The sequence below is a fragment of the Symphodus melops genome, assembly GCF_947650265.1.
Source record: "Symphodus melops genome assembly, chromosome: 1".
NCBI lineage: Eukaryota > Metazoa > Chordata > Actinopteri > Labriformes > Labridae > Symphodus > Symphodus melops.
In genome coordinates this window covers 44,347,371-44,362,998 of record NC_136691.1, presented here as the reverse complement: position 1 = coordinate 44,362,998, position 15,628 = coordinate 44,347,371, and the positions used below count along the sequence as shown (strand labels likewise).

The 15,628-nt window shown below is 40.4% G+C and overlaps 1 protein-coding gene across 3 annotated transcripts in view; it reads left to right on the top strand.

Moving 5' to 3' along the window:
• The window catches only part of smarca2 (SWI/SNF related BAF chromatin remodeling complex subunit ATPase 2), a 47,529-nt gene that overhangs the window by 9,045 nt on the left and 22,856 nt on the right, over positions 1-15,628 (top strand). For all 3 annotated transcript variants that reach the window (XM_079351026.1, XM_079351027.1, XM_079351028.1), the window contains 10 exons: positions 799-966; positions 1,952-2,002; positions 5,165-5,295; positions 6,389-6,446; positions 8,690-8,787; positions 9,032-9,179; positions 11,910-12,073; positions 13,975-14,041; positions 14,145-14,255; positions 15,228-15,470. In XM_079351026.1, the coding sequence (XP_079207152.1) occupies positions 799-966; positions 1,952-2,002; positions 5,165-5,295; positions 6,389-6,446; positions 8,690-8,787; positions 9,032-9,179; positions 11,910-12,073; positions 13,975-14,041; positions 14,145-14,255; positions 15,228-15,470 (1,239 nt within the window). The remainder of the gene's footprint in view (positions 1-798; positions 967-1,951; positions 2,003-5,164; positions 5,296-6,388; positions 6,447-8,689; positions 8,788-9,031; positions 9,180-11,909; positions 12,074-13,974; positions 14,042-14,144; positions 14,256-15,227; positions 15,471-15,628) is intronic.

Sequence of the window (15,628 nt, the reverse complement as noted above, 5' to 3'; positions counted from 1 at the left end):
GAACTGTCTGCATCGATAAAACACAGGCAGCAGGGATGACAAACACTGAACATCAAATGGCAGAGGGAAATGTCAAAGCAATCTTTATTTTTTCCATGTTTTTGTCTTTCACTGTCGCGCCGCCTTTAAAGTGAAACCAAATTAGTGACATTAGACAAACTTTATGTACTTAAAAAGAGACGTGTAGTTCAATCCAGCTTCTCTTCTAGTACAGACAGGACACTGACAGACACAAGACTCTTCTAATTAAAAACAGAGAGCAGTCTTAGGAATCGTCCTCTTAGCTACATTTTAGAATAAAATGTAAATAAGTATCTGTCACTTCAACGAGTGAAGGTCTGAGAACAACACAGTCCCAGATACACCAAGTATGTTTTAAAGTGAGGGTTCAGGCTTCATGACCTCGCAGACACTGACCGTTCAAAACACACTGGACATTTTCAAGAAGTATCTAAAAACTCACCTGTACAGACAATCATTCATGCCATCAATTACTCTTCCTTTATTGCACGTTTTTTTTTTCTGTGTATTTTTTCCCTTTTTTTTTCCTTTTTGCATTTAGGAAGTACCTGGTAAAAAACGTTTTAAAAGTCCTGTATCAATAAAGGCTTACTTACACGCTCTCGTACTAAGGATATACTCAGGCGAGGGATGTTTTTAATAAAGTATTTGCACTGATCTGCTATTTTTAAAAGATGCATCAGCACAAGTGAACACACTCTGGCAATCATTTGAACAAGCTGATGATGTTTTGGCCACTTTTAAGCCTTACGCTTCTGTCCTCCTCGTCCCACTCAGGCAGAGGATGAGGAAGGCTACCGGAAACTGATTGACCAAAAGAAAGACAAACGTCTGGCCTACTTGCTGCAGCAGACAGACGAATATGTGGCGAACCTCACAACCCTGGTGTACGAACACAAAGCTGCCCAAGCTGCAAAGGATAAGAAGAAGAAAAAGAAAAAGAAGGTATGGCATCGAATGATGGCGACGGAATAACGCTTAGAGTTAACAGATGTCAGATTAGTCTTCTGACAGAAAGTTTATCTCCAAGGTTCAAACTTGAAGACATACCATCATTGCCAGATGTGACCTTTTTAAAGTCCTCCTCTCAGTGCTGCCTGGCCTTTTCATCCTGTGATTGACACTCAGCTTCAAACTAGTTTTCTTTCAATGACTGACATTTTATCTGCACCAGTCAAAAATGTTTGGTTCATTTATTTATTAATTCGTGTAATAGTTACATTTATTACTTCCTCATTTGAATACACAGCCAAAGCTGTTCTAATATGAGGTTTATATTCTTTCACATACTCAATCCAGCCCTGAGTTGGAGAGCCAACCATGGTGACATGAGTCATTGCTCATAACCATTATAATGCCACGCTTCATTATTACATTCAATTCACTTCCTGAATGACAATGCGGTTGCTGTGAAACCTCCCATGGCCTCCTCCTCTTGATGCGAAGCTCTGAAAGGCTGTCTCATTCAGTGACACAGTGTGCACCTCCTCACCTGATTTCACACCTTCTGTCAGGCCAACAGCTAATCATTGAACAGGCACCTGCAGTTTCTAAAGAGATCCATTTCACTGATCTCAGCCAGTGGAGAAGACTCATCTTGTGCCACCTTAGTGGAGCATGAAGGTTCTGCTAAAAGCCTCTCATGAAAAGAAAACTATTTTTAGCTGCAGTATAAAGGAACATACAAAGCAGCCCACATGACCCTTTATAACCACGTTGAGCTTTTATTTTGTCGCTCTCTTTATATGAGGAAAATTTAGGAAATGACGACAATCATGAAATCAGGAATACTAAGAGATGCTGTTGTTTTGACTCTACTTTTAACATGCCATGCCGTTAAACATAACGTTGCCTAACATGTGTGTATATATAACTCCAGTAGGATGAACTGCTTAATGGGTTTGCGTGTGTTTCTGTGTTCGATGTGTAGAGGGTGGATGGAGACGGAGAAGGAACCAGCACGTTTGGACCTGATGGAGAGGTGGGAGCTTTATGTTATCTTCTCATCATGGTCTTTGTTTTTGGCTGGTTCAAAGCAAACAAGGGCCAACCCTGTAAACATGAAAAACTGTTTGTTTCAGTTTGTTCAGTCATTCAATAATGACATTCCAGCGTTGGCTTATCTTCTGATGCACTGTCCTCTTTTTCTTGAGCTCTGTTACTGTGAATAGGTCATGAATAATGTGCTCAGGAGGCTGTAAGCTAGTTTATAGTCACATGAGACACCCGGGCAGGGGCGACCTAAGACTCTCTATGTACTATTGAGAGAAGTGTCTGTGCTTCATCCATTGCAGTATCAAAACATTCAGTGATGATGCATGAGGTAAAATGTGCTGCTCAAAGCTGACATGAAATTAATTGTAAACTACAACTATTCATGGAAATGTTTTAATTACCGTTTAATATTCCTGGAGAGAAAGCACAATGAGCAGCAATTTTCATACTCTTATAAAGACTGAAGCTTCAGCTCAAAGCTGCACACTTCTATTTTGTTGTTCCAAATCCTTTTTTAATGGTTCTATGTGAAATGATGTGACGGGTAGTGATGCTCCCACAGACAGATATGAACTGAATCTACAACTCCATGCTTCTCAAACGATGTTTAAAGTGAGTCTTAGCTCATATTTGAGCCCACAGCTTTACTGTTTTGATTTATTCTCGTAACATTTCTTTTGTAAACAAAGGTTCAGTGCTGCACAGTATCAGCCTCCCGACTCAGAGAGAGAGGGAGGAAGCTGTTGGACCATTAAGGAGATGTTATGAGGATGATGAGACAGGCGTTTACCTCAGGCATTAGTGATGGTGGAGTGTAAATATTGCACTTAGCTTCATCCTGTGTCCAGGAACATGACTCGATTGGAGGACTTTTCCGACACGTTTGATGTGTGTTCACAACTTCAGGGGCCAAAAGTTTATAGTGCAAAGTCACATTTGAACTTTTTCACAGATAAATCTCAGGCTGTAATTGCTCTTCATCATTTGAGGATATTTTACCACCCAGTGAATGTTGTTGTGTTGAGAATTATTGCTCGGCTGCTGTGAGGCCAAACCTGTACTTTACCTCAGTCGCTCACTGTCCTCTGACAGAGACGGAACAAATATTTTGAACGTCAGCTGGAAAAAGGAAAGTAATTATCCTGTCAGCCACAGACTCCTCCCTGTGCGACAATAATAACGAAAATAATGCAACAGAAACCTGCAGAGTATAGCCTGCCATATACCAATCTAAGTGTACTAGGTACATTTGTCTTGTTCCTCCAGTTTTAGAGGCAGAGAGTCACATGTGTTAGTTGACATCAGATTAACATCAGCACTCCTGCAGAAATTTCTCCTGTTAACGAAATCTGACGGTGTTGTTCTGGAATTTTTCCCATTACCAAAGAGTGAAAATAAAGAGTCAGAAGATCTATTCAGAAACAAACCCCAAGATCGATCTGGTCTCAATGAACATTTATTCGAAGGCAAAATAAGCATTTGAAGACCCCTCTCTCACATGGTGAGGAGAGAAAGAGGCTCCGAGAAAAGGCAAACATGAAAACTTATACATTTCCATCACATTACACAGAGCACTTCCCCATCACGCCACATAGGGCCACTGCCCACCTGGCAGGGCAAAATCTATCCCCTAGTGTGAGAGAAGAGACTACATGACTATTTACCATCTCCCAAGGCTGAGAAGGAGCTGGAGTCCAGTGAGAAAGAGTCTTGGTGACTCTTCCCACATGTACAGAGTGTGAGAAACAGAATAAAGGGAGAGAAATGATGGGAAACAAAACACCCGATAGGCTGTGCATGTAGTATTCTAAGACATTTCAGATGCATTTTATATGACAGATTCTATGAGACCTTCATAGTACAAATGGAGTAAAATTTTCCATAACAGTGTATTCACACCTGACTTGTTTGGTTCGCTTGAAGCGAACTAAAACCCTGGTGCGGACCTCATGAGTAGGTGTGAATACAAACCATCGAACTCAGGTGCGCACCAAACAGCCGGACCGAGACCCAGCCGAAGAGGTGGTCTCGGTTCGCTTCCAAACGAACCCTGGTACAGTTCGTTTGAGGTGTGAAAGCAACCAGACCTCAGTCCGACCCAGCTCTAAAAATCGTACGGCTTTTTGGACATAACAGGCTCCCATTGCCTCGCGCATTAAGGGAAATAATAGATTGGTTAGCAGCACAGTGTTCTTGTTTGTTTCTATTGCCTACTTCTTTGATATAAGACGCGGAGGTAATCTTTAGTCTATCTTTCAGACACTTTCACTGGTGTTTCATTGCTCTGTTCTTTTATTATCCAATACATTTAAATCACACAGACAATGAACAGAACCGCAGCTGCAGCAGAGTTTTCCTGGAGCTTTTCCCCCGCGGCAGTCTGATCCTCCTCCTTTCCCCTGCGCCACATACGTCATTTATAACCTCGGCCACATTCATCATAACACCGGTTGATTGCCCACACATAGATCTACATTTTTTACACAATTAAATATTTTCGTACCTGTACTAAATGGATGACATTGTTGCTAAAATGTTTACTACCAGGACAGCGAGTGCAGCATGCACGTTCTCCATGATTGTTTACTTTCATCTTGTGATTACGGCTTTACCCCACCCTAAACCTTTTTATCCAATGATTGAACGATCTTCGCCCACATGTGGTTTTATTTATGAATACTGGGCCTCTTGCGAAAAGTGAAATGTGAAAACAAACTGCACCAAACCAAAAAAGAAACATTGTATTTGGTCCGAACCAAAGAAAGCAGACTAAAGGACTTTTCTGGTGTGAACACACCCTGAAGCAATCTGGCATGTTTGGTCTGTCTACATGAATTCCATATGCAGCAACAAGTCTGCAGCTTCTGATGGTTAAACTCCTCGAGATTTCTGGAGATGTTGTACTTCTACCTTCTCGTGTCGGAATGAAGAATGAGATCATTAAAAAAAGAAAAAAAATCATTCTGCTACAGCGTGGCTAAGACACGACAGCACATGTGTATTGTGTGTATGTATGGTGTATCGAAGTTTAAAAAATGTGGTTCAATTACAAAGATGGTACATTTATCAAAACTGTACAAACAAGGCTTCAGTTTTGTATCCGCTCACATATTTCTCCTATATGGTGTTTGTTTGTTTTGCTCTGCAGCCAATGGATGAGAGCAGCCAAATGAGTGAGCTGCCTGTCAAAGTGATCCAGACGGAGACGGGGAAAGTCCTCCAGGGAACGGACGCTCCTAAATCCAGCCAGCTGGAGGCCTGGCTGGAGATGAACCCAGGGTGAGTAGACTCCGGTCATAGTTCCGTTTACAGTAAGGATGTTATTTTTCAACTCGTCAGAAGTATCAAAAATGAATTTCCCTCGCAGCACTATGGCTCCCGATTATCAACTTCAGTATTTAGCAAATAAAAACGTATATCTGTGTTGCGAGTCTGTGTGTTGTTCTAATGACTCAGCACCTGAGTAAGTGATACGCGTACGCGTTTGCTGACTTTTCCTGATGTAATGTTCTTGCTACCACAGTTCTTCATGCTGATTAATTGCTTGAAGAAGCACTCTGTTTTGTGTGCACGCTGTTACCGATAAGCACAGAAATATATGGCCACTTCAGGAAGGGGAAAACAAGACAGGAGTGTATTAATTCATTTGCCTTCAACGCGACCCCTTTTCCTAATCAGAGTCCAAAACAGAAAGGGCAAACACAGCCTGACTGAATCCGTCCTGCGTGGATGCAGACATTTTCACTTTCATTTTCACTTTCATTTTGTTAATGAAGTACCTGAGAAACAGTAAACTGGAAAATAAAAAATGCAGACAGACTATGTGTTGTCGAACAAATGAAGGTATCTCTTTTAGTAGGAAAGAAAACCACGGGAACATTTTCTTAAATCAAATGTTCTTTTGAGTCTAATATATACTTTAGGCTCAACATCTTCCATTCGTACTGTTGATATTAGACATGTTGAAATAAGTGTGTTTAATAAAATCGTTGACATATATGGGCTACTAACAAAGTATCTCATGTTTTATTTCCAGGCTCATTCCCCTCAGTATTGAAATGTGATGTCTGTTACTTAGAGAGTCTTTCAATAGTAAAATATTGTTTCTGCTTTGTTAGTTTCAAACCTTTTTCTTCCTGTTAGTCTTCTCATGAATTATCTGCATGTGTCTTTTGCAGCGCTTTTAATTAGCATTAGGGTTTATACAAATACAGATTTATACAGATTTGAAGTTTGACACGACTGAGGGAAGAATCCAATCCCTGCAGGTATTGGTACCTGCTGCTGGTGTATTCTGCCGAAGCTTGAAATATATGTTGGACTTGTTTGTCTGATCTTTCTTTTTGCCTTGTTTCCTTCTTTCAATACCCAGGTATGAAGTCGCCCCTCGGTCAGACAGCGAAGAGAGTGGCTCAGAGTACGAAGAGGAGGTCAGTGACTTTCACAAATGAACAGGAGGCTTCTCTCTCCTGCAGTTCTTCAAATCATGCAAAAGTTATTACACACACACACACACACACACACACACACACACACACACACACACAAATCCACCAGGGGGATGAAGCTGTACTCACTTCAATGTCTGAAATTAACTTTATGACTCACCGACCAAGGTAGCTGGTAGATGAAAAAATTCACCGGCCAACATATTTTTTACCGGCCAAAATATCAAATTGTGTTTTTGTGTGGCATACGCATCTGTTACAGCACATTTAATTAAGAAAGCATTAAGTTTTGTTTAATCAATCACTTATTTATGTTGGGACCTACCACGGCGGCAACTTATGTTGGGGTTTTATGATAACATTTAGTTGTCGAATTAAATTTAATAATTAAGTTTACTTAATTATTAAAATAAATCAATAATTATTATTAAACTGAGTTTAATAAACCTTGGGGCACCACCCTGTAAACAGGGAACAACCAAAATATTTCAAATATCAGTCTCAAATTAGTTAATTAAATACCAATATCATTAATAATTAATAATCTGTATTTAATTGAAGGTGTGAAATCCGAACACAAAGCCCTTTCACCCATCCTAAGTCACAATGCAAATACACAGTAATCACAAACAACTGCTCTTTAAATTATAACAGAATTTATTTAACAAAGCAACAAGTTAATCAATGAAACTCAATCAAACAAACAACTATTATAAACTAAACTACAGAGACAAACATAAACAAACAAGCGTGGCGTGTGTGTGTGTATGTGGGTGTGGGTGTGTGCGTGTGCGTGTGCGTGTTTCTGTGCGAGTGAGTGAGAGGGAGAGGGAGAGATCATAATGGCGGCGTGGTCACGTGATGGCGGACACTGAACACAGGTCTCCTAACCTGGTCTATTGTCTAGAGACGGAGTCAAACTCTGTCTCTACCTGATCTACGTTTCTGCAGCGTCTGGAAAGCCACAGATCTCTATGTGTGTGCGTCTGCCGAAAGGTGCGTGTGTGAGTGCGTAAAAAGTGGGGAGAGAGAGAGAAAGAGAGAGAGAGAAAATAGCGCACCTCAGAAGCTCAATCTCAGCCTGGAACTCACGTACAACTCAGAGCATAGTTAACTTCACTTACCAGAAGCCAGTGGCCGGATTTGTATCAGACGGCGTTCACACTAGTCTTTCTGATAATGAGTCTATTACCCGGTTATGACGCGAGAGTTCACAGAGAAACACACGGGACACAGCGGCACAAATAAAGAAAACAAAAGAGGTTTTACTCTCATAAAACCTAAGACGCAGTGGTCAAACACCAAGCAAATATTATCACCGTTTCACAATAATAACTCAGTTATTAAACACACTCTCTATATCTAACTGCCCAGACCTAGCTAAGCCTCACTTGTAACTGTTTTGTCCACGGTTGATGAAAGAAGCAAAGGGTCCTCGGAACGATCTTTCGCGTCTTCCTGCAGTTGTATGGTGATGGTGGCGCGTCCAGGGTGTTGAGCAGGGCCGTAGTGTCCTCCGTCGAGCGAGGTGATCTCCGTGGATGTCCTTTCTTTAAAGGACGGAACGAGATGTAATCCTTACAATCTCTCTCAATACCGTTTTAATACGGGAGAAATAAGACGCTCTTCTTAGAGATGCGTTCAAATGGATGATCTGAGCTCGGAATTCAGGTCGGTATGCTTCAAGGCCTTTGGATTAGCTGCGCGCCAAAACTTTTAAACAAAGAGAAGCGTGTTGTGAAACAGGAAGCAGATGGGGTATCCTCGGACGTCGCCAGACGACGTTTGAAAGAGAAAGAGGAAGGGGCACAGCCGGTTTTAACCCTCCCAAACTTCACACCTATGTGTTAGGTGTGGCAAAGCATTCTGTTAGTACCTGCAAGGCATGCTGGGATAAAGAGTCTTTTGTCCTGCTCTCCAAAGGACACAGCCTGAGCTTTGTCATCCTGGCTGGACCCAACATTTATTATTGTTATTATTATTATCATAGTTTATTAATTTTGTCGATCTGGAAATTGAGGAATTAAAAGAAAAAAAATTACTGGCCTTTATTTTTCCTGGAATGTGGCGGCGAGCTCTCCTCGCCAAACGGAAAATCTACCCGCATTTGGCGCTTTACCGGTGTTAATTTTGGACCCTGTCTAAATCGGAGTTACTTTCATCTGTCTCTTCTTTTATTGCTTTAATCACACGCTCAGTCATGCTTTATCAACTTTGCCTTTAAGGAGGAAGAGGAGGTTTCCAAAGCAGAGGCAGAGGAGGAGAAGTTAATCAGTCCCAACCCAGAGGACGAGTCTGTGGTGGATGCCAAGCACGTCATCGAGTATTGTATTCCCCCTCACTTTCGCTCTTTCTCTTGAGATGAACTTGGCTTGTAGTTCTCTTACTTTGAATTGTGTCAGTTAAAAACAAAGATATCATTGTCACATATAAAGCCAAGTCCTTGACTCCTGGTTTGACTCCTTGTTGAGCCTTGAAACTAATAACAGTTCTCCAAAAAAAAAAAAAAAAAAAGGCAGTTTCAACACTGTACGAGGGTTTTTTACTCTCTGTTGTTTCACGTTCAGATGTGTCAAGCAGGATGTGGACGACGAGTACAGCGTTCCAACAGGACAGACCAGCTCCCACTCTTACTACGGCGCCGCCCATGCTGTCATCGAGCGAGTGGACAAGCAGTCATCGCTGCTGATCAACGGCACGCTGAAACATTACCAGGTACAAAGATCCACGTACGCAAATTGAGTTTGTGCTCATTTTTTAAGACTTTGGTGGCATTTTCATTGCTCACTTTTGCACAGAGGTTCTAAAATCTGGTTATACACATATCATTTTATTTGTACTTTGTGATTGCAGTAGCTTTCAAATGGAAGGTTTTTATGATTTATTAAGCAGCCAAATGTGATTATTTTCACACCATTTTTTTTTCCAACAACATGCATCATGAATGCAGAAAAGCATTTTTCGAAAGCTTCCTTTCAGTTTTGGATGATAGCTTGTCCTTGAACTAATCAGCAGGAAGAGCTTTTAAACGACTCCATCGTTTGTTCCCGAGCAGGAGGGAAGCTGCTGTCATAGATTTAGAATCTGGATGGAAGCTGTGACTGATCACATCTACGGTCTGCTCACTACCTAAACGCTCAGTCATTCGATGAAGTTTAAAGACAGCTATCTGCTCAGAACAATGCCACCTCATTATTTTCCAGCGTGACACTGTAGTCTTGTCCCTGAGTGTAAATGGCAGTGAAGGATGGTTTAACACTAGAGATAGGGAACTGCCAATTGGATGCTGCCTAGATTTTTTCTTCTCTCTAACAATGAGGCTGCAGTGGAAGCACTCCTCTGATATATACTGGGCTAAGCTATAAATGAGACTCGGTGGCAGCTCCCAGAGGAACTCGGCTTTACAATAATTGGACAGCAGTTTGTGTAAAAATAAAACTGAATTGCCCTCAAGAGTTAATAGAAAGATACAGGTTCATACAGACTGTATTCACTTTATTATTACTTAGAAATTCAACCCTGAAAACAGCCTGTTTCCACAGGAGTTATCTCTGCTTTCTGCTGTCAGACACAACATGCAGCTGGTAATTGGTTGGCAGTTTCCTGTTCTGCTGCCTGTGCCTTTTGGCCTTTTCCTGTTTCTCCGTACTGTCTTGAGCTGATTGTTTTCCTCAAAGCCTCAGGGGAATGGCACTGTTGATGTTTTGCTACCTCGTCTGAATCACTTGGGAAATAAAATCCCAGAGTGGCAATGAGATCAAATGGCATTTTCAGAAACCAATTTAAAAGACATTAAATTTTCTTCTTTTGATGAATGTAACGGTTTGTATTTTTAAACCGTGACTGGAAGGAGAAAAGTCATTTTTAACCTATTTTAGTTTCACCTCCCCTCTCTCTCTCTCTCTCTCTCTCTCTCTCTCTCTCTCTCTCTGCTAACAGTATAACTAAGTTCTCCATGTATTATCAAATACCTGCCTACTTTTACAGAAATAATTCCATGAGAAATATTAATCTATCTTTTTTTCAATTCAAAGTGTTTATTGTCATGTGCACTGTAGGAAACCTGTTTCCCTCCACAATGAAATTCTTACTTTGCCATTCACAATGAATAGGAACTAGGATATTAACAATTAAAAAAGGATGAAAAAAATAGAGATAATGTTATATACAAATATACAAAAATAAGGGAATGTGAACATAGTATTGAGTGCAAATAGAAATTTAAACTGTGCAAAAAAATGAATGTAAAATGTGCACAGTGAGCATGGGATGCCCGTCATTTGTTTAGGAGTCGGACAGCAGTGGGAAAGAAAGTTCTTGGGTCTGGAGGTCCTGCTTTTCACACGTTCGCACCTCCGAGGCTTTCATGCACGCCATGATTTTTTCCACACATTTAGCTGTTGTTTGACCTCCTGGTCACAAGCGGCACCTACAGCATTTCAGCCACCGGGTTTGTTGCTTCTTCTTCGGTGCTAGTTAGAGTAAAAATAGAGTTAAAATACTGACGGTTGACAGAGGTGATGTCAGAGAACATCATGATTGAAGTCTAGTGAAAACATGGTGAGATGGGAGAAAAACTTCCTTCAGACACATAAGGCTGAGTTTTAGGATCATCCCAAGATGACACAAGCCCTCCGAGACCTCAGCAAAACTTTCAGAAATGTCGTCCAGCAAATGTCTGTAAAAGTGACAACGCTTGAACAAGTTGACGTGAGCATTATGGCATAGTAAATTGCATCTCTCCAGTCAGACGAAACGAGCTATTTGAAAATGTCAACCTGACACATTTTATTCTTTGTCTGGTGATCATTTAAAGGACTGAATGTCAGTTTAATAAATGGCATCAGCAATTGTTATTTGCAGCCCTCTTTTAAGTAGCCAGGTGATTGTTATGGGTTTTTCTATGTTTATATCTGATAAATCAAATGTTTTTTTTCTAGAACTGATTCGGCAGTTCAATCAATGACAATAATAGTCTTTATCTGAAGCCCTTTTCTTAAGCAATTTTGCTTTTAAGGCTGTCACAACTTTAAGTGACAGGACATATTTAGCAAGAATGAGCAGAACCTGACCTGAAAAGTGTGTTTTGGTTACATATTTAGAATTCCAGCCGCCTGAGCCCGCAAGGGAGATTTTTTTTTTTCCATGATAAAAAAAAAAGCCCCTGATCCTCTTCGATTGCTGTGTCTGCCCTTTAAACAAGGCAACATTTCACCTCTGAAAACTGTCATGCATTTTGACATGCAGTTAGAGGCAATGGGTACTTTTTCCCCGACAGTTTCCTTGAAGATGGCGTGCCCTACGTTTTGATCTGTATATTTTTTAAGTTTTTTTTTTGTCTTGCAGGAGAATATGAAATAGCTTCTTGATGTGAAGAAACACTCTGTGTCAATGATAATTCTTGCAGGCTCATTCTAAAGCATGCCTTTATTTTTCTCTATCTAGGTCCAAGGGCTAGAGTGGATGGTGTCCTTGTATAACAACAATCTAAACGGCATCCTGGCTGATGAAATGGGGCTGGGCAAAACAATCCAAACCATCGCCCTGATCACCTACCTGATGGAGTACAAGAGGATCAACGGCCCCTTCCTCATCATAGTTCCTCTCTCGTCAGTACCCTCTCAGCTTGCATCTATCACGACTCTTATCAGTTATCACACACTCTTATGACATCCTGAAACGTTTTCAGCAAGGGATCGATGTGCACAGTTCAAAATGACTGTTGAATATCATTTTAGATTAGAAAAACATCCACCTTTATTATTACCAAACCACAACATGGAGTTATAATGGAGAGCAGAGGAGTCAGGAGTCCCATCCCTGATTGAGACACAGATGCAATTTAACTGAAATTACATTCAAGTGTCAGGTGTGAAAAACTCATCTGCCTGCAGGGAGCGATGAATCAAAATTAACCGCAACCACAGACTGTCTCGAGAACGGCAATAAGTTATTAGTCAGATAACACCGGACTCAGAAGGGCTGTATCTTACCATTGGACATACACACTTAAAAAATACTTGTGGTAGAAAAAGTAATTATAGACAAAATGAGGATTTTTACATATAACTGTGACGAACACCTAGCTGATTTATTGCTGAATTATCAAAACTGGTTTTAAACAATATTGTGGATTTAAAAAAAAAGATGGAGGAAATTAAAAACGTGGAAAGTAAATAAAGTTTGACACAAAGCAATAACTGCAGGACATGTGTCAGAATCAATTTTCTTTCATTTAAGTGTAACATTTCCAACCTGCCTCAGAATTCTTCAGTATTGCTTCAGTTTATTTTTCAAACCACCATGAATCTACACAAACAAGCGTCCCCTGTATTATATACGTCTGGTCTGCTGTAGACTCCCATTCAGCAAATAAACCTTTATTGTCATTATGAGGAAGTGTCTCCCTCAGAATGATGAGGTACAGTATATTGTTTGTTGAAATATTTTAAAGGATACATGACCTTTTATTAAGAATCGCCCTTACAACCCTTACTTTTAATCTCTTTTAGAAACCTTTATCCTACTATTCTAGTCAGAAAGATAAAGTTCTGGTTGAAAATCATGAGAAGAAAAAATGTGGAAAGAATATGACTCTTAAATCATTCATTCAGCTTCCCGATTTAAAAAAAAAAAAAGGTATGATTTCCCTCGCTGTTTTTCTGCCCTTAATCCCTCCAAATTCTTCAAACACAAGACACTCAAACCTTTGCTTTGAAGCAACAAGAGGCAGCCTCTCCAGAGTGGATGTGGGTTGTAGTTGTTTCAAATCCACTCCCCATTAAAAGCATCAAAGTGGAATATTCAGCCAGTCGTTTCACTTTCCTTTAACATTGCACATGATTTCATCCACTTAGCCTCTGTAGATTTAGATTTGCTGGGAGAGATGGGTGATGTAATGCCCACGTTTACATTTACTCAACAAATTTTTTTTTTGTCTCTCATCTTTTCATCATTTATGACGGATGCATTGCTTCTAGCAGTAGAAGTAAGCACATTAAAAAGAAAAAAAGAAAAAACTAGATTAAATTGGAGCTCTGGGCCGCTGTGTGAAATGTTCTTTTTTTTATATGCAAAGTGAATTTAAGTGGAGGAAAGCTTCAGATTTGCCCTCTGTCATTCAGAGACTCGTGTTGGGAAATCAAAGTTAATGGGCAGAAGAGATTGATCTGCCAACAGGGGCTGAGTTTTCAACAAAGCCCTCTGTAAGAAGAGTCCCGACGTGAGAGCAGAAATCGCTTTAACTCTTTGGAAAGCTATCACACTTCAACACTAAGAGGCTTTTTTTTTTTTTCTCCTGATGTCACTCAAAGATGTTCCAGCTTTATCTTCATGCTTTACTCTTCAATGAGCTCTCCCTTTGTTATTTTTTTGTTACCCAAGTTGCTTTTTACCTCTCCATGTCTTAGAGTTAGAGTGATTCCCTACTGGCTCTAAATCCACTTTCTTCTTTGTCAACCCGACATCTGTGGTCATTTCATCATCATTGATTTGATTTCTTTATTCCCAGGACTTTGTCTAACTGGGTCTATGAACTCGACAAGTGGGCTCCGACTGTGGTGAAAATAGCTTACAAGGTAAGACTAACCCTTTTTTCTCTCTCGTGTAAGATGGTCAGATTTCATTTAACTTCCTTAAAGCACCTTGTTTCTTTCTTTGTTATCTCCTCGCACATGAAAGGGCACCCCTGTTTTGCGTCGTGGGCTTGTGCCTCAACTGCGCAGCGGGAAGTTCAATGTCTTGCTGACCACCTATGAATACATCATCAAAGACAAGCACATACTGGCAAAGGTAAAAGAGTTTCAAGCTTTTACCTCATTTTTTTAATTCACCTTTCTCATCGCACTCTTTGTTTCCACTCTGTTCAAAGGTTACTGCAGATAGTCAAACACTCTTTTTAATCACAAGTCTACAAGAGAGGCTCTGAGTTTGATTAAAACATCAAATATAAGACTTTAAGCATCTTAGAAAGGCTCATTTTTTTGTTGTCTAGAAAGAAACCATTGCTAATATTTGAACGTCAAAATGTTTGAGATGTGTAAAATTTTCTGACGTGAATGTAGAAATCATGTCTCTTATGTGTTTATTACATTTATTTATTTATTTTGGGGGGGGGGGGGTTGAGTCTCTGGTGCAAGTACACAGAACAATCACCTAACATGAAACACGTTCATGAACATGAATGACTTAAAACAACAATGGCTGTAATAACTCCTGTGTGAACATGGCAATGAAAGTGACTTTAAATGGTGCGTAATGGAGTCAGACTTTCTTCTAAGTGTTTATATGTTTGATCGAAAAGAGAAGGAATGAAAAATTTGCAGCAAGAATTTCCCGGGTCTATTACTCTTAATTCCTATTTACGGTAACTGAACAATATGACACGCTCTAAAGTGTTTTCTTTAAAGGGGGGTGTATTCATCCCGTCCAAGGCACTGGGCTGAAACTTTTTTTTAAAGCAGAAAGTGTGCACTGAAGGAATTTATGGTAATATGTTCACATGTTTAAAAGATCTGCACACACAAACAGGAATTATCAGAATATGAAATAAGAGAGGGAATAGACAAATCCTGTTTGCATGCAGAAGTGTTGTTCACCCTGAAGGTGCTCACAGTAAGAAAATGTAATGTTTGAAATTGTAGCTGCTCCTGAGCTCTGTTGTGATCAATATTTCAAATTCACATTCAAACATTGTTCTCTGTGTGTGTGTCTCTAGTTCAGAGTGGAGGAGAAAAGTTAAAAAAGGTCTTCTCTCGTACACAGATTCGTTGGAAGTACATGATTGTGGATGAAGGCCACCGCATGAAGAATCACCACTGTAAGCTGACCCAGGTATTAAACACCCACTACGTCGCCCCTCGCCGCCTCCTCCTCACCGGTACTCCGCTGCAGAACAAACTGCCCGAGCTGTGGGCTCTGCTCAACTTCCTGCTGCCCACCATCTTCAAGAGCTGCAGCACCTTCGAACAGTGGTTCAACGCCCCGTTCGCCATGACAGGAGAGAGGGTAAGTACTAGCAGAAACAGGCTGGACGTAAACTCTGCTTTCCTGTTCGGTGGAATTATTTTAAAGTGGACAGGAAGCATACAAATGGTTGTAATGGTACAATATCTAAAGTCTAATTTACAAGCACACTGCCTTTGTTTCACCACCCCAAAAAAACA